At 52.1% G+C, this 24,074-nt stretch overlaps 2 protein-coding genes across 2 annotated transcripts; both read left to right on the forward strand.

Moving 5' to 3' along the window:
• The first annotated feature begins 9,610 nt into the window (after positions 1-9,610).
• LOC102459441 (olfactory receptor 1J1-like) lies at positions 9,611-10,775 on the forward strand. Its single transcript, XM_006113884.2, has one exon. The coding sequence runs from the start codon at positions 9,611-9,613 to the stop codon at positions 10,538-10,540; it is 930 nt and encodes a 309-aa protein (XP_006113946.2). The 3' UTR covers positions 10,541-10,775.
• A 6,064-nt stretch (positions 10,776-16,839) lies between these two features.
• Positions 16,840-17,867, forward strand: LOC142823723 (olfactory receptor 1f45-like). Its single transcript, XM_075914964.1, has one exon. It carries the CDS (start codon positions 16,840-16,842, stop codon positions 17,776-17,778), a length of 939 nt encoding a protein of 312 aa, XP_075771079.1. The 3' UTR covers positions 17,779-17,867.
• Positions 17,868-24,074: the final 6,207 nt, after the last annotated feature.

A 24,074-nucleotide genomic window follows, 5' to 3' on the forward strand; every position in this document is an offset into this window, starting at 1 on the left:
TCTCTGAAACCAGACTCAACCGGTTCTCTCCCGCCAAAGAGCCCGGAAGATTCCATTTACCTCAGACTTCTCCCCTCCCCCGGACTCTGTCACCAGAGCCACGGTGCCGCCCGCCCCCGTGGCCGCACGCGCCGGTTCCTGCCGTTCACCCCCACGCGGCCGGGGGAAGATCCAGCCGCAGGGAGACGAGGAGCCCCGTCCTACCCACTGTCCAGTCCTCGTTCCATCCACCTGCGGATCCTCTTTGGTGCTCGTCCCGAAACAGAGCGTCGCGGGACTCCCCGGCGCTCCTCCCCAAGGCCTTGCAATGAGGCGACGGGTCGCAGGGCCTGGCAACCCTGCAAGCGCCGCGACTGCCCTGTGAAGAGAGGGAAAAGTGGCTGCGTTTGGGGGCAGCACTGACCAGCCAGATACACTTGGCCCGAGGGATAAGTCAGCTGGGTTTGGGGTTCAGGCTTCATGCCAGTATTTTGCTGTCACTCCACGGCCCTGTCCCGCTGATCTCCTGTGAGATACGTCGGATTGGTCCCCCATTCCCTACTCCTGTGAATTTCTCCCCCGATAACACTCGGTTTGGTTCATTACACGCGGCTTCGGCTCTTCTTTTCGACACGGTTGCTTAAAAGAGAGGGAGCGGGAGGGATACCGCAGCCATACCAGGGTTATAGCTAATTCAGGGGTGAGAGACCCGGATTGGGGGGGAGGGTCTGTGCTTCCGACCGGGGTACCGGCGGCGCCATTCCATTTGTGTTTGTTATCTAACCCCCGTGGGGTATCAATGGTGGGACAGGACCCCATGCCCACCACGCCGGGCTGTAGCACATCCGCCAGTGTCGGCATCCCAAGGAGATGGCTAATTTCACACCCACCCCGGCTGGAGGGAGCCAGGGAGGTTGGCCAGTCTGACCTCCGCAGCCCAGAGCCCTGCAACAAAAAAAATCACAGGGCAGATCTGTTAGGAAAACCTTCCATCATGGCTGTAAAGTGGTCTGGAAAGACGAATCTTGCTTCCCCCCTTGGGCAATCGATCGGTGGTTAATTCACCCAGTGGCAGAGCGTGAAACGTTTCTATCCTGAGTCCCAGGATGAATTTTTGTCCTGTTCCAACTTCCCTCTCCAGCTTGTCCGAAGAGCCAAAGCGAGTCCTTCTTTCCTCCTCCTCCCCCCTGCACTGTGGCCCCGTGTGGGAGCAACTTTGGGCCAGCGTGGGAATCGGTTGCAATATTTTGTAAGAAGCCGGCCCGTGCCTCAGTTTCCCCCCTGGGCTGCCCTGCTGTCTGGAGAAGAAACCCAGCGAGGGAGGTGGGATGGGCACTTGGCTGTCTCGGGTGCTCGGGCAAACACTCCCCTGTGCCCAATCTCCAGTGTTTCTCAGAGCACAGTGTTCATACTGGGTTGGGGAGGTGAATCTATGCACGGATCCCTAGTGTGGGACAAACATCCTGCTAATTACCCGAAACTCGCACTGAAACCCCCCAGCCGCTCCTCCTCCATCCCTGGCTCCTGTCCCTAAGGGCCCTGGCAACTAACGAGGCCCAGAGGGGCATGGAGCCATTACCGGGAATTATCACGCTGGGGATGGAGCAAAGAGGGAACAGGGGTGTATCCCCGGGAAGGCCATGCTGCCTTCCTGTCTCTGTCTGCTCTCATGAGACCCACACCTGGCACTTTAGCTTCCCCCTCTCCCTTAGGCCAAGGCGCCTTCGCTAACAGTCCTTCAAACAAGCCAAGCCGAGCCCCCAAGACAGGCCTGCACCTCACAAACTCCCTGCCCCACGTCTGGCAGGGTGTTCCTGTGGGGACATGTGAGAGTGGGGTCAAGTGAGAATTTTTGTGATGGGTTTTGTGCGGCGCTCACGTGTGCCTCAGTTTCCCCCTTTTGTGTGGTGCTACCTATTGTGTGTGTGTGTGTGTGTGTGGGGGGGGGGAAACTGAGCTCGCTCTCCAGACAGGCCGTGAGCTGGCAGGGTGCGTACGTATCACCAAGACCCGAGCCATGTCAGGGTCTGTCTACACGGCCAGGTAGCGCAGGGTTAGTAGAAGCGGAGTGAGCAGACACTGGGTTTATTAGTCCAGGGCTAGAGCGTTTACACTGATGGATAAGCCCGGGAATTGTGGGACGCTAGGTCCCAATTGGCAGTGCCAGCATCCACGCTGCATCACACCCGCCTGCGTCCAACCACCTTTCATCCAGGTTCCCAGCCTCCTCCCAAAACTGACCCTCTCCCAGACTGCGTGGTCGGGGATAAAGGAAGTCGGGGTCTTGGGATACTTTTGGTGGACTCTCCAGTGGGACTGTGTCTCCATGGCCAACCAGTGGAGCAGGAACCCTGGCTTGCTTCACCCCCATGGGCCCTGTGACTGAATTCGTGGACAGTGGTACCTCCTCAGCTCTCCAGCTGGTGGTGCCTGTCACACGGCGTTGCTGTACCAGCTGCCTTGACGGGTCTGTTCACACACAGCCGCCGTGTGTAATCCCTGTGTACAGTGCACCAGCTGCCCAGGAATTACACTGCAGAGCGATGCTGAGAAATTCCTCTTCCCCCACCAACGTGTCTTTTGCATCCCAGCCCCTCCTGGCCCAGACAGGGTCACCAAAAGCCCGTCACGGCAGCACAAGGAATGTCCCAAACCCTTCCACCCACCCAGGCACTCGCCGGTCCAGATGAGACAAGAAACCAAGTTTAGTCGCTCCAGACCGATGGATTTTAACTTGATTACAAGTAACGAGGCATAAAGGTCAGAGTTGGTTACAAAGAAATAAAAAGTAGAAAACACAAACTGATCCCTAAGAAGCTTAAAGGGAGAGAGTCTCTCTCAGTGCAGGGTCTTTTCCAGGCTTACTGGTTGGCTCTATCAGCCAGAATCACTCTCCAATCCAAAGTTTTCCAAGTCGATCCCATGAGCAGAGATGAAGGGAGAGAGAATTCGTGGCCCCCTGTTCCCCACTTTTCCTCTTTCAAAATCATCTGCAACCGACATTAAGCAGAGTCTCAGGGATGGGAACTTCCAGCTGTCTCACTCACAGGTCTTTCTGCCAACGTGGCTTGAAATGGTGATGACCCATTTGATTACGTGGACACCTGGCTGAGGCACCAGTTTGTCTTTTATCTGTAAGGAAGCTCTGTGCTGGTTTAGCTCAACACAGAACATGACTCAGCGAGGTCGTACAGTACTGGCTAGTCTCAGTATGAGTCCAAGATATGTTCCAAAAAACTCATAGCGAAACAACTTAAAGCGGGGATTTTTTTTTCCAGTGGCTGACTTCCATTTGCACAATTTGGGGGCTGTGGCTAGACTGGCAAGTTTTTCCGCAAAAGCAGTTGCTTTTGCGGAAAAACTTGCCAGCTGTCTACACTGGCCACTTGAATTTCCGTAAGAACACTGACTTCCTACAGTAAGAAATCAGGGCTTTTTGCGGAAATACTATGCTGCTCCCGTTCGAGCAAAAGTCCCTTTTGCGCAAAGCTTTTGTGCAAAAGGGCCAGTGTAGACAGCTCAGATTTGTTTTGTGCAAAAAAGCCCCGATTGCGAAAATGGCGTTCGGGGCTTTTTTGCGCAAAAGCGCGTCTAGATTGGCACGGACTCTTTTCTGCAAATGCTTTTAATGGAACACTTTTCTGTTAAAAGCATTTCCGGAAAATCATGCCAGTCTAGACACAGCCGGGGTGTTTTTGCACGACTTTCACCCATAGGTAGATTCCTACAAAATGTGAATGGAAGTCCACAACCCCTTAAAAATCTTTGATCTAGCCTGCGAACCACCAGGGGACTTCCAACCACAGGTTTGAAATGATTGACCTAGGTCCCAAATGGATCTGAATTGGTTTCAACCAATCCTTTACGGAACATCGACACTGCAGGGAAAAGCCAGGGACTAAAGTCATTTCCCATGCCAAACCCCCTTCTGTACACACACAAATAACTCTCAGTGTGACAGTCTGAACCCTGATCTTCATTCTTTTGAAGACTATGATGCCTTTTGTACAAAGCCTTTGTGCGGTATGATTTGAAAACTCATAATCTTCTGAACATTAGTGTCACGGTAAAATATGTTTATGGACACTGTATGGAAAGGTAAATCATACTACAAAGCATCCCTGTTATAAGTCGCCCTGGTAAACATCCATTCCACCATAAAGTCATTGACACTTGAGGGAACTGATGCAGTCTGGAAGGAAGGAAAAAGGTGCCTGAAAATGGAGATTCACGGCAGCTTAGCTCAGGGCTGGGATGACATAATGATCTATGGACCTTCCGTTCTCTGAGGGCTTGCAGGTGAATAACAAACCCGACTGAGTGTGTCCATGTCTCAGCCGGTCCCGCGTGGGGGCGCTGGGCAGAGCCCCCGGCCTGGAGCAAGGGGCTGGAGACCAGAGGTCCGTCGCGGGAGGGGGAGGCCGTGGGGCCCTGAAGGACGAGGGGGTCCCACTCTGGGTGGGAAGCTCACAGCTTGTCAAGACACATGGGCAGGGTGAGCCGGCCGGGCAGGTCGCCCCAGGGCGGGCGCGATGGGTGAGCAGGGACAGCTGGGAGGGGACATGAGTCTCTGGGGCATTGCACCGCGCAGAGTCCTTCCGATCGGCCCATGGGAACCCGTCGCAGGCCAGTGACTGCATGCGCTGGCCGGGCCACGAGACCCCGGATCCGGCTGTTTGCCCTGCCGGGGAAGAGGGAACCTGGCGTCCTTAGCTCGGGCAGTGACCATTGCGCAGGCCGGCCTGGCGCGCCGGGATCCTCCTTGTGTCTGCGACCGTTCCCCCTTGGGGCCTGGGAAACCCTCAGTTCCTTCTTCATGAGCCATCGGGGCGCTTGTTTGGTGTGCTCAGAGATGGGTCCTGGAGTGTGTTGGGGTGGCAGCAATTAAGGAAAAACTGGTAAACTGAGGCACACTGCTTGTTTTGGTGGAGTGGAAGTCGAATGAGAGTTGCCAGCGTGTGGGGATTGGCCAGCACAGGGAGAGATTTAGCAGACTTGGCCACTGGCTGCTTGTGATGGTCCACGAAGAGACACGACAGGAGCCCATGGGCCTCAGAGACCCCCCGAGTCTCCCAGCTGTGGGGCCTCCCAGCCGTGGGGCGTCTCAGCTGAGCGCTAATGAATGTTTTCTCAGTCACAGTCCCTGTGGGGCTAATTAAGGCCGACTCTGCCGCCCCCGGGGCCTGGTTGCTGGGGTTCATCTTCACACAGGGGCGGCCGTTCCTCTGCAGATGCCGGGGGCAGGCGGGTGCCAGGCGTCCGTGTCTGAGGTGAGGTCTGGGGTCAGGGTGTGTCGGCGCACGGCAGGGGACAGGCTGGGATGGCAATGCCGGCTGGAGGGGGCATGTAGGGGCAGGGCCGGGCACAGGTTTGGCTCTAGGTTTGGCTCCGAGCTGTTCCAGACGACTGCTCCCCTTTCGGGAAGCTGGTTTGTTTTGCTTCCTCATCCCCTGCCTCAAGTTTCACCTCCCTTCACAGGGAGGTGCTGAGGAAATCCCACGGACGGTCGGGGGGCGTCTCACACGCGGTGACTGACGTTCTCGTTTTTACCAGACGATTATAAAAGGACCCGTTTGGAATGTGACTGTCACACTTGCCTGTCGGTGCCTGGGATATAGAGCAGCAGAAACACGCCCCTGTCGGTGTGAAATGCCAGGCTGGGCCGACTCCCCCAGCGCTTTGTACGGAGCCTGTTGTAAGGGGAGGCAAATATCTCACCTGGGTGGAAATTTCTGATTTGTGCAGGTGGAAAGTTGTTGAGGGAAAGGTTGGGTTAAAGGAGGCAAAATTCCCTCAGTTGGAACCGGAAGATTTCCCATGAAAAACGTGTGAGTGTTTGTGTGAATTGATGGGGGGGGGGGGGGGGGCGCGCTCTGGTGTTGAAATGGGTAGAATGGATGGGTCCCTCCAATTCTGAATCCATTCTTGACCGGAGAACGGGCCATAGGTGTAAGAACATGCAAAAGCAGGTGGGGGGGTCTGTCCCTCCATGGAATTTCTTCCTGACGTAGCAAGAAGTTTTGCAACATCTGGAAGCATGAGATTTAATATCCCTCCCACAACTATATGTTAGTTTGAGTGATTCTAACGCTGGATATTCTGCGTAGCTTTGGAAATCTCCAGTCCCTTGTTTAATCTTGATAAGTTTTAACCTGGACACCGTCCTGTGGCAATGAGTTCCCCTGTTCCTGAGTGCGAGACTATGTCTTTGGTCCATTTTTGAACGTCCCACTGTAATTTCATGGGCTGCACCGAGTAACAGCATGGACAGAATCCCTCAAGCTCTTTTCTCTGGTCCATTTTGATCACATCCTACTCCCTCTTATGTGTTATACACCACTCCTCTCTCTCCTCTCTGCACAGGAGTTTTTTGGAGTCGGACGTGCTCCTGAGCTTCTGCTCAGGCCCCATTTCCCGTGTGGCATTGGGGAGGGGGGCAGGGCTACAGGCAGGATCCAGAGGAAGACAAAGGACTGTGAGCGTGTTTACAAATTGGAGCCAAGTCCCCTCTTCACCTTCCCTTCCATGAACTGAGCAAGCTGAGCCCCACTGGCCTCTTAGGTGGGTTTTCCAGACGTCCTGCATCCTGCTGTCACAGCCGCTGTGTTTAGCTGCCACTTCCAGCCACTGGCTCAGGTCAGACCCTTCTCTGCTAGACCCAAGAGCCGCTGAGCAATTTGTTCCCCAATCGGTCCTTATAGCCTAGGACCGAGTGGCCCTTTCGCCTTCTTCTTGTTCCACTAACTAGCGAGAGCTCCTGGCATCTCTCCCAATCAGGCAGGTTTTCCGGTCCTGCAGGTATTGCCGGGGCTCTGCTCTGAGCCCTCTTCACTTCACCAACCCCTTCCCCGATGCCGGTTTGGCTGTTTCCTAAGGGGATGGTTATTTCAGAACCTCCCTCCCGTCTCGCCTTGGACTCCATTTCCTCCCTGCATGGGCCTTTCTATTAATAACCTGCATTTCCCTTGGCGTGCCTGTGACTTTTGGAGTTCAGTATGATAAGGGTGACTAGAATCCAGTGTCTTGCTTCAGGGATTCAGTTGGACATCTGCAGTGGTCAGGAAGGAATATAAGACTCCTTCGGTTCGGTCTAGGTGAAGTTACCATTAGGCGGGTGTCTAAGTGGTGAAAAGACCATCCTCAAAGGGAAACAAGAAGACGTTTTATAAATACATTAGAAGCAAGAGGAAGACCAAGGACAGGGTAGGCCCACTGCTCAGTGAGGAGGGAGAAACAGTAACAGGAAACTTGGAAATGGCAGAGATGCGCAATGATTTCTTTGTTTCGGTCTTCACCGAGAAGTCTGTAGGAATGCCTAACACAGTGAATGCTAGTGGGAAGGGGGTAATTTTAGAAAGTAAAATAAAAAAAGAACAAGTTAAAAATCACCTAGAAAAGTTAGATGCCTGCAAGTCACCAGGGCCTGATGAAATGCATCCTAGAATACTCAAGGAGCTGATAAAGGAGGTATCTGAGCCTCTAGCTATCATCTCTGGAAAATCATGGGACATGGGAGAGATTCCAGAGGACTGGAAAAGGGCAAATCTAGTGCCCATCTATAAAAAGGGAAACAAGAACAACCCAGGAAACTACAGACCAGTCAGTTTAACTTCTGTGCCAGGGAAGATAATGGAGCAAGTAATTAAGGAAATCATCTGTAAACACTTGGAAAGTGGCAAGGTGATCGGGAACAGCCAGCATGGATTTGTAAAGAACAAATCATGTCAAACCAATCTGATAGCTTTCTTTGATAGGATAATGAGTCTTGTGGATAAGGGAGAAGCGGTGGATGTGGGATACCTAGACTTTAGTAAGGTGTTTGATACGGTCTCGCATGATATTCTTATCAATAAACTAGGCAATTACAACTTAGATGGGGCTACTATAAAGTGGGTGCATAACTGGCTGGATAACCGTACTCAGAGAGTAGTTATTAATGGTTCACAATCCTGCTGGAAAGGCATAACAAGTGGGGTTCTGCAGGGGTCTGTTTTGGGACCGGCTCTGTTCAATATCTTCATCAACGATTTAGATATTGGCATAGAGAGGACGCTTATTAAGTTTGCAGATGATCCCAAGCTGGGAGGGGTTGCGACTAATCTGGAGGATAGGGTCATAATTCAAAATGACCTGGACAAATTGGAGAAATGGTCTGAGATAAATAGGATGAAGTTTAAGAAAGAGAAATGCAAAGTGCTCCACTTAGGAAGGAACAATCAGTTTCATACACACAGAATGGGAAGCGACGGTCTGAGAAGGAGTACGGCAGAAAGGGATCTAGGGGTTATAGTGGACCACAAGTTAAATATGAGTCAGCAGTGTGATGCTGTTGCAAAGAAAGGAAACATGATTCTGGGCTGTATTAACAGGTGTGTTGTGAGCAAGACACGAGAAGTCATTCTTCTGCTCTACTCTGCGCTGGTTAGACCTCAGTTGGAGTATTGTGTCCAGTTCTGGGCACTGCATTTCTAGAAAGATGTGGAGAAATTGGAGAGGGTCCAGAGAAGAGCAACGAGAATGATTAAAGGTCTAGAGAACATGACCTATGAAGGAAGGCTGAAGGAACTGGGTTTGTTTAGTTCAGAAAAGAGAAGACTGAGGGGGGACATGAGAGCTGTTTTCAGGTATCTAAAAGGGTGTCATAAGGAGGAGGGGAAAACTTGTTCATCTTGGCCTCTGAGGATAGAACAAGAAGCAATGGGCTTCAACTGCAGCAAGGGAGGTTTAGGTTGGACATTAGGAAAAAGTTCCTAACTGTCAGGGTGGGCAAACACTGGAATAAATTGCCCAGGGAGGTTGTGGAATCCCCATCTCTGGAGATATTTAAGAGCAGGTTAGATAAATGTCTATCAGGGATGGTCTAGCCAGTATTTGGTCCTGCCTTGAGGGCAGGGGACTGGACTCGATGACTCTCGAGGTCCCTTCCAGTCCTAGGATTCTATGATTCTATGATTCAAAGAGTAGTGACCATGCTGAGTGTGAATGGGAGCCAGCAAAGTGAAGCAGCTTTGACCATCCTGTGCTACCAGTCTGGGGCGGGAACCGGAGCGTCGTGGGGGCTGACATGAGAGGAGGGTGTCCCGCTTTGCTTGGTGCTGGTGAGCTCTCGTCCGGAGCTCTGTGGCCAGTTCTGGGTCACACACGTTAGACAAGCTGTGGGAAAATTGGAGAGAGTCCAGGCAGAGCATCAAACGGGGAAAGGGTTAGAAACTCTGCCCTAGCAGGGAAGGTGAGACAAACGGGGCCTTGACAAAAGAAGAGAAAGGGGGAAACCCAAGAACAGGCTTCAAGGAGGCCGAGGCTGCTGGCTGGCCAGGGCCAGCGTGTCCATCGGGCAGGCAGAGGAACACGGAGCCTAGAGTCTGTGACTCACAGTGAGACACAGTCAGAGCAGAGGGACGCTGCCTGTGTTTACAGTGATAGTCCGTGCCCTTGAGCGGAACTGAGCCAGGGTTGGGTTGTCGTCTTCACTGTGGGACAGTTTAAATCAAAATTGAGGTGCTAAACTCTTGCCCAAAGAGGGCCAAAGGGGGCTTGGCTCCCAACGAGCCACTGGCGTAATTTATCAGCGTGTCCCTTCCCTGCCAAATCCCTTCTCCTCCCCACTCAGGTGCTGCCGCTGACCCTCGCCATGGCTGAGGCCAACTGGACGTCCGTCTCCGAGTTCGTTCTCCTGGGTCTGTCCGAACGCCAGGACATGCAGCCGCTGATCATCGCAGTCCTCCTTGGCACCTATCTGGTGAATCTGGTCGGCAACTCCATGCTTGTGGGGCTGGTGTGGACTGACCCCCAGCTCCGCAGCCCCATGTATTTCCTCCTCAGCCAGCTTTCCATGGTGGACATGGGCATGGTCTCCATCATCCTGCCCCAGGCGCTGGTGCATACCTTGAGTCAGCACTGGGCCATCCCCTTCACCAGCTGCATGGCCCAACTCTTCATCCTCCTGGCCGTGGGCAACATGGAGAACTACCTGCTGGCTGCCATGGCCTACGACCGCTACGTGGCCGTCTGCAACCCGCTGCGCTACGCCGCCGTGGTGACGCGGTCCCTGTGCCTCAAGATGGCGGCTGCCTTCTGGGTCGTGGTGATCTCGCACGCCCTGCTGCACACCGTCATGACCGCCCAGCTGCGTTACTGTGGCAACCGCCTGCAGAATTTTTTCTGTCATTTGAAATTCCTGCTGCGCCTCCCCTGCACTCGGCCTGTTATCAACGAGCTTGTGGTCTCCACCGCGGGCGCCTTGGTGACCCTGGCCCCTTTAACCTTCATCGTGGCCTCCTACGCCCGCATCGGGGTGGCCGTGGCCCGCCTGCGCTCTGTCCAAGCCCTGCGCAAGGCCCTCTCCACCTGCGGCTCCCACCTGACCGTGGTGTTTCTCACGTACAGCCTCATGCTCTGGCTCTACTTCCACCCGGACTCCATCAAAATCCAGGGGCACGACCAGCAAGTGACCTTCTTATACACCGCGGTGGTGCCCACCCTGAACCCCCTCATCTACAGCCTGAGGAACAAGGACGTGGCCGCGGCCCTGAGGAGGGCAAAGAGGAAGGTCCTACGTTGAGGCAAATCAGACCAGCCTGTGGCTCCATGTCTGAACTGGGCATGGACTTTCCACCCAAGATGTGTCTGGGAAACCTTCCCCCTTACCTCCTCCAGGACACCTGTGTTCTTTCCCCTTCTGACATGAGGCTGGTGAACCGAACAGATGTGTAGAGCAGTGGTTCTCCTACTTTTTGGCCCGTGGTCCAGCCTGCTCAATGCAAACGTTTCCGTGGACCACCAGTTCTTATGGGAAACTCGCCGTTAATTACATAATGACACCCAAGCCATTTTGGTTTCATTGAACCAATCAGAAATTATTAATCAGGTTAAGCGCTTCCGCTTTTCTCATGTTGGTTTTCCAAAGTTCATTTTAAATGAAATAAAATATTTATTTACGTCCAACACAAAAGGTTATGGCCGGAGTGGGGCATCTTTTTTGGGTCAGAAGTCACTGATCTACAGAAAAATCAGTTGAGGGCCATACCTGTGAGACGCAATCCCCCCCAAAAACCCAACTCTCATAGATGTGGTCCCCAGCTGAGACACCTCCTGCCCCTGGTGCTCCAACCCCATGGGGGGGAGGGGGAGAAGGGAAGGGTAGGGAGGACTGAGTTTCAGGGCTTCCCATGGGCCAGATTAACTCTTCTGGGGTTCCAGGGTTAGTAGATTTTGTTGACCCCCTTGGTTGTGGAGTGGGGACTGAAATGAGGGGTTTAGTGTGCAGGCCAGGTCTGCCAATGAGCGGGCTAGATGCACGATCTGGGTGGGAGGTGGGGTGCAAAAGCAGACTGGGGATAGGTGTCTAGCCATGGGGGAGGGTGCAGGAGGAGGCTAGGGGTGCAGTCTTGGCAGGGGGAGCTTAAGAAGTGTGCAGGGGGTGGGGCATGAGGGGAACGGAGAGGGGCCTTGCCAATTTCACAGTGATCCTCCTTGAGCGTGGTCTGTCTGTTATGCTTAAAAGAAGCACTCGGAATCTTTTTCAGGGGGATAAGGCAACACGTCACGTTTCTTGATAATATAACCAAGTAGCATGTGCATTTACATACAGACACACACCCGGCTGATGGAATACTAACTAGTCTGTTGCTTGGCCCCAACTATTGGCCAGATAGGTCGAGTGCGAGGAAGGAGCCGGGTTCTTGTCAGTCCAGAGTGATGCTTCACTTGGCAGGACGAGACACCCCAACTTTTATAGGATTTTCCTTCCATGCAGGTCTAGGCATTTTGCCTTGTCAGGCCTTGATCAGTCACTCAGCATCACAATCAATCTTCCTATGAAATGTGCTTATTGGAAATAAGTTGTTCTCACAGTCATTTGATATCCGTATGCTGATGACCCCTTGGGGTGTTGTCTTGCCGGCAAAAGTTGTTATCGGTTCCTTATCAAGGGGTGCTTGCCACTAACTTCAGGGTTCGTCAGTCTGCCCTGGCAGTCTGCGTCTTCAGTGTGCTTTGACTTAGTTGATAATTATTTGGTGCTTCTGAGTCTCCAGCCCCTCCTCTGACCTTTCGAGCATGCAGTGGCCTTCGCACTTCTCTCTCCTAAAATATTCTTTCTCTCATTCACACAAACAATACATCTACAGAATTGCAGCATGAAACACAAGGGTACTCCTAGTCACTTTAACAAAGTTACAAAGTCTTTCAACATTAAACTTCTTTCTATCTACCACAAGGTGTTGCCTAATATTAACATCACCATGCATGACAATATTCCATCCCTTCATTTTCACATCGGAACATGCTAAGATCAAAGGGTATGTCTACACTAGCTCCCCGAGTTCAAACTAGGGAGGCTAATGAAGGCATTCGAAACAGCCTACATTTGACCAGAGCCGAGTTTCACACGAACCCCTTGGTCCATGGGGCTGGGAGAGCTGAGCCGTCGGCCGGCAGCTCGTCCTGCTCTCGCCTTGGGGAGAGTTTCGAGATGATTCATCGATTTTCGTGGGACCCCCCGTGCCACACGGGCAGAGAACGGCCCTGAGGGGCGGATCCCCTGGAGCCGCAGCCCAGCTTGAGTGAAAAATTGCCAGGGATGGAAAATGCCCCACAACCCTGGGGTAGTTGTCCCCGTGGGTCATTCCCCTCCGTGCTCAAAATGGCCGCCCTACGTCCCGCCTGGACTTGGGCACCCTGTGGCCTGCAGGCTGCACGTGGCCCGTCAGGGCTCCATGGGTGGCCGGTGTTTACTGTTCCCCGTGTGCTGGGCTGCCAGATTCCGCTGGTTTCGCTGCACGTAGGTTTTTTTCCTTCTGGGGTTACTAAAGTGACCCGCACTCAAAGCCTGGGCACGTAACGGCAGGCGGGGGCTGATCGCTCACTACACTGGCTGAGAGAACCTTCTTCTTGAATAAAGGATGAACATTGGGCTCCGCCTGCCACACTGAGCATGTGTGTAGACTGAAGAGATTCAGCACGGGACTTGAAATTGTAACCCCTGGCCTGCCCCTGCAGGGTACATGTTCCTGCTCGTGGCCTGGAGCGAGGGGCTGGAGACCAGAGGTCCGTCTCGGGAGGGGGAGGCCGTGGGGCCCTGAAGGACGAGGGGGTCCCGCTCCGGGTGGGAAGCTCACAGCTTGTCAAGACACATGGGCAGGGTGAGCCGGCCGGGCAGGTCGCCCCAGGGCGGGCGCGATGGGTGAACAGGGACAGTTGGGAGGGGAAATGAGTCTCTGGGGCATTGCACCGTGTAGAGTCCTTCCGATCGGCCAATGGGAACCCGTCGCAGGCCAGTGACTGCATGCGCTGGCCGGGCCACGAGACCCCGGATCCGGCTGTTTGCCCTGCCGGGGAAGAGGGAACCTGGCGTCCTTAGCTCGGGCAGTGACCATTGCGCAGGCCGGCCTGGCGCGCCGGGATCCTCCTTGTGTCTGCGACCGTTCCCCCTTGGGGCCTGGGAAACCCTCAGTTCTTACTTCATGAGCCATCAGTGCTCTGCATAGGGTCGCTCATAGATGGGGTCCTGGAGTGTGTGTGTCAGGAATTATGGGAAAACTGGTAAACTGAGGCTCGTTTTGGAGGAGTGGAAGTGGAATGTCTGTGAGTTGCCAGCGTGTGGGGATTGGCCAGCATGGGGGAGAGATTTACCAGACTCAGAGACTGGCTGCTTGTGATGGTCCAGGAGGAGACACGATGAAGGGAGCCCATGGGCCTCAGAGACCCCCCGCTCCTCCCAGCCGTGGGGTGTCTCAGCTGAGCGCTAATGAATGTTTTCTCAGTCACAGTCCCTGTGGGGCTAATTAAGGCCGACTCTGCCGCCCCCGGGGCCTGGTTGCTGGGGTTCATCTTCACGCAGGGGCGGCCGTTCCTCTGCAGATACCGGGGGCAGGCGGGTGCTGGGCGTCCTTGTCCAAGGTGACGCTGGGGGTCAGGGTGTGTCGGGGCACGGCAGGGGAGAGGCTGGGATGACAATATTGGCTGGAGGGGGGCATGTAGGGGCAGGGCCCGGGATGGGATTGGGGAGCAGGACAGCAGGGAAAACATCTTCTGTGTCCCTCTGCCCCTCTGGTATCTGGCTCTGAACAGACGTTCTCCACCTGCAATCGCCTTGATAATCCCTCACCCAGCCCGGCCCCTCCATCTGCAGCCTCATGTGTCGCCCTGTCTGGCCAGGTGCTTTGACGTTGTCTGGAGAAGGACCCCGCGCACCGGTGGGTCCCTGCTCAGCCCAGATTCTGTCTCCACTCTGCGTCCTTCCCACGCACATGGAAGGGGGGGCTCTCCACACACCCATTGTCTGGCTCCCTTGTCACCGTCCCCAGGAGCATCGATTTCCAGAGGAGACCGGTTCTCCTCGGTGTCACGGCTCAGTCTGGGAGCTCACAGCGGGGACGTGTGTCATGCCCAGCCCCCTGAAAAATATCCATGCAGAATGAAGCCTTTTCATCCAACGTCTCCCAGGCTTGTCAGGGAGACAAGGGGCTGATTCACGTTCCACCCTCCAGCAACTGTATTGAACTCAGGCGAATTCTCCAAGGGGCCCTGCTCAAACTGGGGCCTGGACTGACAGGGAACGTTTCTAAGGGGGCAGGAAGGTTGGGACGTGTTATGGCTGGAAGTGAAGCCAGGTAAAGGCAGCCTGGAAACAAAGTCCTAAATTTGTGGACATGAATCTAATTAGCGACGGGCACAATCTGCCAACGGGCGCGGTGAATTCGCCACCCCTGACGTTTCTCAGCCAAGACGAGGCGTCTGTGGAAAGAGCCGCGCTAGAGAGGAAATGAGGGGAGAGCTCTAGGTTTGGCTCTCGGCCATTCCAGGTGACTGCACCCATTTGAGGGTCTGGTTTGTTTTGCTTCCTCGTTCCCTGCCTCAAGTTTCACCTCCCTTCCCAGCGAGGTGCTGAGGAAATCCCACGGATGGTCCGGGGGCGTCTCGCACGTGGTGACCGACGTTCTCGTTTTTACCAGACCATTATAAAAGGACCCGTTTGGAATGTGACTGTCGCACTCGCCTGTCGGTGCCTGGGACGCAGAGCAGCAGAAACACGCCCCTGCCGGTGTAAGATGCCAGGCTGGGCCGACTCCCCTAACACTTTCTATGGAGCCTGTGGTAAGAGGAGGCAAATATCCCATCTGCGTGGAAATTTCTGACTTGTGCAGGTTTGTTGAGGGAAAGGTTGGGTTGCAGGTGGCAAAAGCGTGGCCTTCAGTTGGACACGGAAGATTCCCCAAGAACGACGTGTGAGTGTTTGTGAATTGACAGGGGGGCTCTGGTGTAGAAATGGCCAGAATAGACCAGTCCCTCCAGTGCAGAATCTGTTCTTGACCTGAGAAAGTGCCATAGGTGTAAAAGCCTGCAGATGCAGGTGGGGCTCTGCCCCTCCATGGAATTCCTTCCTGACCCCTAGCAGGGAGAGGTTTTGCTACATCCCGAAGTGTGAGGTTTACTATCCCTCCCACAACTGTTAGTTTGAGTGATTCTAAGTCTGGATAGTTCTTCTAGCTTTGGAAATGTCCAGTCCCTCATTTAATTTTGAAAAGTTTTAGCTTTGACACCATCCTGTGGCAATGAGTTCCCCGGTTCCTGAGTGCATGACAGTGTTTTCGGTCCATTTTTGAATGGCCCGCTCTAATGTCACAGGCTGCCCCCTTGTTGCTGTTCTTTTCTCTGTCCCCTTTTCTTGGCACGCTGCTCCCTCTTACACATTATACAGCACTCCTCTCTCTGTTCTGTCTTCACAGGAGAGTTGTCTGGAGTCCAACGAGCTTCTGAATCCCTGCTCAGGCCCCATTTCCCATGTGGCGTTGGGAGGGGCAGAGCTGCAGGCAGGATCCAGATGTGGACGAAGGGCTGTGAGTGAATTTCCAAACTGGTGTCCAGTCCCCTCTTCCCCGGCTCTTCGATGAACTGAGCAACCTGAGCCCCACCGGCCTCTCAGGTGGGTTTCCCAGACGTCCTGTGTCCTGCTGTCACAGTCTCTGTGTCTAGCTGCCACTTCCAGTCAGTGGCTCGGGTCAGAGCCTTCTCTGCTAGACCCAAGAGCCGCTGAGCAATTTGTTCCCCAGTTGGTCCTTCTAGCCTGGGACTGAGTGGCCCTTTCTCCTTCTCCTTTCTCCAGTCACTAGCGAGAGCCCCTGGCATCTCTCCCGATCAGGCAGGTTTTCCACACCTGCAGGCATTGTAGCGTGAATGGGAGCAGAGTATGAATGGGAGCCAGCAAAGTGAAGCAGCTCTGACCATCCTGCACTAACAGGCAGGGGTGGGAACCGGCATGTCGTGGGGCCGACACGGGAGGGGGGCGTCCCTCTCTGACTGGCGCGGGTGAGCTCTCGTCCAGAGCTGTGTGGCCAGTTGTGGGCCACACACGTTAAACAAGCTGTGGGCAAATCGGAGAGAGTCCGGGCAGAGCAGCAAACGGGGAAAGGGTTAGAAATGGTGCCCTAGCAGGGAAGGGGAGACGAACGGGGCCTGTTTGGCGTTGAGAGAAGAAGAGAAAGGGGGGAACCTGAGAACAGGTTTCACGGTCACTGAGGCTGCTGGCTGGCCAGGGCCAGCGTGTCTGTCAGGAAGGCAGAGGAACACGGAGCCCAAATTCTGAGAGTCCCAGCGACATAAGGTCAGAGCAGACGGACGCTGCCTGACGCTGCCTGTTTTTACAGCGACGGTCCGTGACCAGGAGCAGAACTGAGCCAGGGTGGGGTTGGCGTCTCCGTCGAGGGACAGTTTAAATCGAGATCGAGCTGTTAAACTGTTGCCCAAACAGGGCCAAACAGGACTTGGCTCCCAACAAGCGACCGGCGTAATGTGTCAGCGAGTCCCCTTCCTGCCAACTCCCTTCTCCTCCCCGCTCAGGTGCTGCCGTGGCCCCTCGCCATGGCCGAGGCCAACTGGACGTCCGTCTCCGAGTTCGTGCTCCTGGGTCTGACTGATAGCCTGGACCCACAGCCGCTGGTGTTCGCTGTGATCCTGGTCACCTATCTGCTGAACCTGGTTGGCAACTCCATGGTTGTGGGGCTGGTGTCGACTGACCCCCAGCTCTGCAGCCCCATGTATTTCCTCCTCAGCCAGCTCTCCATGGTGGATATGGGCCTGGTCTCCATTATCCTGCCCCAGGCCCTGGTGCACGCCCTGACCCAACACCGGGTCATCCCGTTTGCCAGCTGCATGGCCCAGCTTTTCCTCTACCTGACCATGGGCAACATGGATGGCTACTTGATGGCTCTTATGGCCTTCGACCGCTACGTGGCCGTCTGCGACCCGCTGCGCTACACCGCCGTGGTGACGCGGCCTCTATGTCTCAAGATAGCAGCTGCTTCATTGGCCGTGGTGATCCCGCACGCCCTGCTGAACACCGTCATGGCCGCCCAGCTGCGTTACTGCGGCAACCGCCTGCAGCATTTCTTCTGTCACCTGCAATCGCTGCTGCGCCTCCCCTGCACCCGGCCCATTGTCCACGAGATGGTGGTCTCCACTGAGGGTGTCTTGGTGTTGCTGACCCCTTTTGCCTTCATCCTGGCCTCTTATGTCCTCATCGGGGTGGCCGTGGCCCGCCTGCGCTCTACCCAAGCCCTGCGCAAGGCCCTGTCCACCTGCAGCTCCCACCTGACCGTGGTGTTACTCTCGTATGGCACCTTGGTCTGGCTCTTCTTCCACCCAGATTCCAGCAGTATCCCGGGATACAAACAGCAAGTGACCTTCTTCTACACCGCCGTGGTGCCCACCCTGAACCCCCTCATCTACAGCCTGAGGAACAAGGACGTGGCCGCGGCCCTGAGGAGGGCAAAGAAGAAAATCTTGACTTGGGGCACCTGAGTGCGTCTCACAGTTCCATCGCGGCCCTGGGCAGGGACTTTCCACCCAAGAGGCGTGTGGGGATGTCGTGCAGGTCGATGTATTTTAGATCCGAGGCAAACTAGGACACTCCAGAGAGACTGAACCACTTTTTCATTTATTGCAAGCTGTCAGCAGTTAATCTAGTTGGTTAAGTTTTACACACCTTAAAAATATTTACTGTACAATTTAAACCTTAAATACTATGCATTTTGAAAACAATTAATACAGCACAATATAATAAAAAAGCAATTAATAGAAGATTTATTATAATACAGGATCTTGCATAAACGATGTATTTGGTGAATAGTTTTATGGCTGTATCTTGAATTTTGGCTTATCCGAATGTACCAGTGCAAGGTTCCTCCCAATGTTCTTGGCGTGGTCTCACTGGACCGTGCTGAAGCTGCAGAACTGTCCAAAAATATTCCTGCCTCTCCAACCTCCCCCAGCCTTGCATACGTGCACCAGAGTTAAGACAGGCCTGGGTTTTGCTTTGTTAGAGATCTGTACTTTGGGCATGATAGACATTATTATTTTAGTTCAAGTTTGGCTGTCCGTTACACTCCCCCCCTCGACCACGTCGAGTCTGCGGCAGTAAAAACGTTCGGTCAGGAATGTACCAACTTAACTGCTCTTAAATACAAGCCACACAAGAAACCACTTGCCAAGTACAGGAAGTCCCCGGGTTACGTACAAGATAGGGACTGTAGGTTTGTTCTTAAGTTGAATTTGTATGTAAGTTGGAACTGGTACATATTGTAGGGGAAACTCTAGCCAAACATTTCTCCAGAGCTCAGTTTTATTCTCCCACATCTCACTTCCCTCAGTCCTATATTCTCAAGCTGAGGTGTCTGCTGAGAAAAGCCGCTCCGCGTCTCCCTGGTCTGCTGGGAGGGGGGGGGGGGCCCAGCAGACCAGGGAGACGCGGAGTAGCTTTTCTCGCCGCGGAGGACGCAGGCGGTGGGACCGCGGCGCGTCTCGGCGGTCTGCTGGGGGGAGGAGGGGGCACCGCTAGTGCGGGGTTGCCTCACCCCGTTTGTAAGTAGGGATCCGATGTAAGTGGGATCCATGTAACCCGGGGACTGCCTGTATAGAGACACAGAGCCAGCCATAAAAGCAAAGATACTTTTTGGCTAGCTCTGATATTCAAAATTATTAGCAGCTTAGAGTCTCTGCCGTACAAGGGACACAATACAGTTTCAAAATTCTGATAACTTTTTTAAAGTCCTGCTTCCACAACATACAATATCCTTTTGTACAACAGACATTGCACATGCCATAAAAATGCACATTTCTTCCATAATTTCACTTCTATAACTTCGGCCATAACAATTTTCACGCAAAGAATAACCTTTCCTTTTGTGCTCACAGAGCTTTCATTTACTGTTATTAAAGTGATAGTCTGGTGGCTTAAGCTCCACCTTAAGCCCCAATGTTTCTGATGTTGCTGTTTTTTCTGGGTTTTTTTCTTTTCATTGCTATTTTGTCAAGAAACAAGAAATCCAGAATACTCCAAAATCTGAACATAAGTGCAGATAGACTGGGTCAGTTCAATGGTCCATCTAGCCCAGGGTCCTGTCTCCTGACGGTGGCCACAGCCAGGTGCCCCAGAGGGAATCATCAATTGATCCATCCCCTATTGCCTATTCCGATCTTCTGACACAAGCTAGTGACATGATCCCTTCACATCCTGGCTAAGAGCCACTGAAGAACCTGTCCTCCCTGAACATACCTAGTTTGTTGGTGAACCCTGTTATAGTCTTGACCTTCAGAACATCCTGTGGCAAGGAGTTCCACAGGTGGACTGTGCGTTGGGTGAAGAAATACTGCCTTCTGTTTGTTTAAAATGCGCTGCCTATTAATTTTGTTGGGTCACGCTTAATTCTAATCTTACGAGAATGAGCAAATAGCATTTCCTTATTTAATTTCTCTACGCTGGTCATCATTTTAGAAGACCCCTACCATATCCCCTGAGATATTTTGCTGTTCCAAGATGAAAAGTCTTAATAAATCTGTGCTCCTAGAGCAGTTGTTCCATGCCCCGAACCATTTTTGTTTTTCTTCTCTGCACCTTCTCCAATTCCAATACGTCTGTTTGGAGGTGGGGGTGACCATATTTGCACACAGTACTCAAACTGTGGGTCTACCATGGATTCATACAGAGGTCATACAATATCATAGAATCCAAGATTCTATTTTAGATTATGCAAGATCTCCTGAATAAGCCCCCCTGGGACTCAAAGACTTTGGTTTCCTGTAGGCTGCCTGGAGGGTCATGGGAATAACGCCGCCGGATCGTGAGTCGGCATCGTTTATGGTCGGAACTACGATGGTATCTGATCGTCTTCGAACCTCCGACTTTCGTTCTTGATTAATGAAAACGTTCTTAGCAAATGCTTTCGCTTTGGTCCGTCTTGTGCCGGTCCAAGAATTTCACCTCTAGCTTTTGATACGGTCATCCACAATATCCTTGCCAGCAAGTTAAGGGAGTATGGATTGGATAAATGGACTGTAAGATGGAGAGAAAGCTGGCTAGACCAGGGTTTCCCAAACTTTTTACTTTAGTTGGAACCTGTTTTTTTTTTCTCAAACAAAAGACAGGACTATGCAGCACTTTAAAGACTAACAAGATGGTTTATTAGGTGATGAGTTTTCGTGGGCCAGACCCACTTCCTCAGATGAAATTCTGGAAGAAAATTGGCATGACCGTATATACGAAAGGGATACAATCAAAAAAAGTGAAAACATATAAAATTGACAAATCAGATTTTAGAAGGGGGGAGTGCGAGGGGAGGTTAGTGTCTATGAGATAATGATATTTGGGGTGATAATTGGGGAAGCTATCTTTGTAATGGGTAAGATAATTAGCATCTTTGTTAAGGCCCATTCGTAAAGTCATGCCAATTTTCTTCCACAATTTGATCTGAGGAAGTGGGTCTGGCCCACAAAAACTCATCACCTAATAAACCATCTTGATAGTCTTTAAAGTGCTGCATAGTCCTGTCTTTTGTTTCAGCTACACCAGACTAACACGGCTACATCTCTATTACGTTTTTTTTCAGTACTGTTTCTTGCCCACCCGCCCGCCTGCCCCGATCTCTGCCGGACAGTCCCACTGCCCCCAACCCTGCTTCCCAGTGGCCTGGTATGTTTTTCCCGCAGCCCAGTTCCGGACCGCGGCCCATAGTTTGGGAAATGCTGGTGTGGACTTACGGGAAACAAATAAAGCTGTTGTGATTGACAGCCACCCACTGCCTCACATAGAAGAAGTATTTGCAGAACTCCATGGAGCAAAGATGTTTTCTACTCTTGATTTGCAGAGAGCATACTGTTACCTGCACAAATTTCTCTGTCCCTTCCACATACCACCAGGTTATGTTGCATGAAGACAGCAGAGACCTCACAGCATTTATTACACACGAGGGACTATTTTGTTTTAAACGTGTTCCATACGGTCTTGCATCTGCCCCAAGCGCCTTCCAAAAATGATGTAATTGATTCTGAAGAATCAACATGGCGTTCAGTGCTATGTGGATGATAGTATTGTGTTTGGAAATACTTCTGAGGAGCATGACAGTAACCTGCAGTCTGTCCTAACCTGCATCAGCACAGCAGGCCTCAAGCTCAACTTGTCTAAATGCAAATTTAGACAAACAGAACTGTCCTTTCTGGGGCATAGAATTTCACCGGTTGGACTAAAACCTGATCCAGATCATATCCTAGCAATTTCAAAGGCTCCTCCTCCAACAGATTTGCAAACCTTATGTTCCTTCTTGGGTCTTACCTCCTGGGATGCAAAATTTATTCCCAATTATGCTTCTGTCATTGAACCGTTACGGGAATTACTACAGAGTAGTTCAACCTTGGTGTGGACGACGGATGCACAAGCTAGTTTGGAAACTGTGGAAGACGTGATTATACATAATCCTGCCCTTGCACTAGTCAGTCCTGCATTGCCCCCAATTGTGACTACTGATGCTTCTGATTATGGACTTGGGGCTGAACTCACACAACTTCATGAAGACAACACGGAGAGGACTGTTGCTTTGCTTCAAGGACACTTGAGTGATGCTGAGAGAAAATATTCTACAGTTGAAAAAGAAGCACTTGCTTGTGTCTGAGCTACTGAGAAATGGAGAACTTATCTGTGGGGGCCACACATTCAAGTTGTGCACAGACCACAGCCCTTTGACAACATTGCTTATCATGCTTTTGGCAAATGACATAGGATTTTATGATTGCTTCAGTTTGGGAGTCCATCCCTGGCCACTGATACAGATAGACTTTGACCACAAAAGGACTAGGAAGAGCAGGAAATCGTATTGCTAGCTGGTCGGCAAGACTACTCTCTTTCCGTTATGAACTGGAATATAAGCCTGGAAACCAAAATGTGATAGCCGATTGCCTTTCTCGCCTGCCTTTGTCTTCACCAGACAGTCCACTGGAGGATGAAGATGAAGTAGGTGCGCTTATTACAAGCACTCTTACTGCAGTTACAAGAGAGCAATTCCAAGCTGCTTGTTCAGCATGTCCAATTCAACAACAGCTATGGGAATTCCTGACAAAGAGATGGCCCAGTAACCCTAAAAACCTTGACCCAGTTTTGCTGCCTTATTTTAGAGTTTAGGATGAACTTTCTTTGCTTGATGGCTGTGTGCTACGAGGTACACACCGGCTACTTGTGCCAGAAGAATTACAGTCAAAACTCATACACCGGGCACACGATACTCATCAAGGAATTGTCAGAACCAAACAACGACTATGGAATCTGTATTGGTGGCCAGGGATGGACTCCCAAACTGAAGCAATCATAAAGTCCTGTGCATGATAAGACAGCAGTGACATGTACCCCACCATTACAGCCTGTTCTTCTTCCTGATTCTGCATGGGAAAAAGTTGCAATTGACATCGTAGGACCTTTGATTCTGCTCCAATTGACTGTCGTTATGCCATCACTTTAATAGACTATTTCAGTAAATGGCCTGAAGTAGCATTTACATCACAAATCTCTTCTGCTACAGTAATTAAATTCCTCTCTACAGTTTTTAGCAGGGAAGGTAACCCCAAGAACTGGTTTCAAATAACGGTAGTCAATTTACTTCCCTGGAATTTGAAACTTTTTATCAGAGAGGAACATTTTACATAGAAGATCATCCCTGTATTACCTTCAAGCCAATGGGGAAATCGAAAGGTTTAACAGAAGTGAGAAAAAGAGTTTGCAAAGGGCTAAACTGGAAGGGCGATCGTGGATAACCTTCACTACTGATTTCTTGCAAGCATACAGGACTACACGACATGCCACAACACAAAGATCACCCGCAGAGTTACTGCATGGAAAACAGTTGAATACTAAACTGAACATTGCTGGATTGTTAAAGTCAAGACCTGATGCACCGAAAGAGGATGATGTGAGAAAAACAGGACCAAGAAAAGTATAAGGCTTTCACAGACAAACAGAGGGGTGCTAAGGAACTGAAGTTTGAGTGTGGTTCCTTCATTAGAGGAAGAAAACCTGGAATTCTATGCAAAGGGGACCATAAATTCACATCTCCTCTTAAAATCCTTGAGAAGAGGGGACCTTGTACCTATCAACTTCCTGATGGGAGTGTATGGAATGCTTCTGATCTTGCACCTGCCTGTGTGCCAAGAGGAGATGGTGCCAACACCCAGTCCGTGTTGGATGACTTCACCGTTGCACCAACACAACAAGACATTGCGCTGGAACGGGGGTTTGAGAGACCGTCTGTCAGACCCAGACAGTCCCCTGTCTGGACTAGAGACTATGTTGGGGGGCACATGACAATGCACATGCTCCAGCGTGCATCCCCACATTGCCTGTTGCTTCCTTGTGTTCCTCTGTGGACTCCCTGATGGGTGATGAGGTCCAACCATTCCCAGGACCCTCTCCCACACTCACCCCCACTAATGGGGGCTCTCTCCTGTATGGTAGTGAGTGTTCAGTTCCCACCGAATTCCCACCCCCCACATTCACACCCCTCTGGGGCACACCCCTGAGTGGAATCTCCAATGGAGACTAAGGTATGAGCGCTAACTGAATCCTCTCCCACTCAATCTATAGGGCATCTCTCCAGAGGGATCCTTGGATACGTACTAAAGTGTGAGATACGGCCAACCCTCTCCCTACAGGTAGGGCACTGGCCGAATCCCTCTTCTTCTGGGCTCTGGTTTCAGCTTTCCCCTCCTTCCATGCTGGGGCAGGGATTAAGTCACAAGAGGGTTTTGAGGGTTCCCCACTTTCCAGTTTTAGGGAGTAA

The sequence above is a fragment of the Pelodiscus sinensis genome, unplaced genomic scaffold (genome assembly GCF_049634645.1).
Source record: "Pelodiscus sinensis isolate JC-2024 unplaced genomic scaffold, ASM4963464v1 ctg59, whole genome shotgun sequence".
NCBI classification, from domain to species: domain Eukaryota; kingdom Metazoa; phylum Chordata; order Testudines; family Trionychidae; genus Pelodiscus; species Pelodiscus sinensis.

Bases quoted from the DNA above. Each gene is read 5' to 3' on its own strand.
- LOC142823723 (XM_075914964.1), top strand. From the start codon at position 16,840: ATGGCCGAGGCCAACTGGACGTCCGTCTCCGAGTTCGTGCTCCTGGGT.
- LOC102459441 (XM_006113884.2), top strand. From the start codon at position 9,611: ATGGCTGAGGCCAACTGGACGTCCGTCTCCGAGTTCGTTCTCCTGGGT.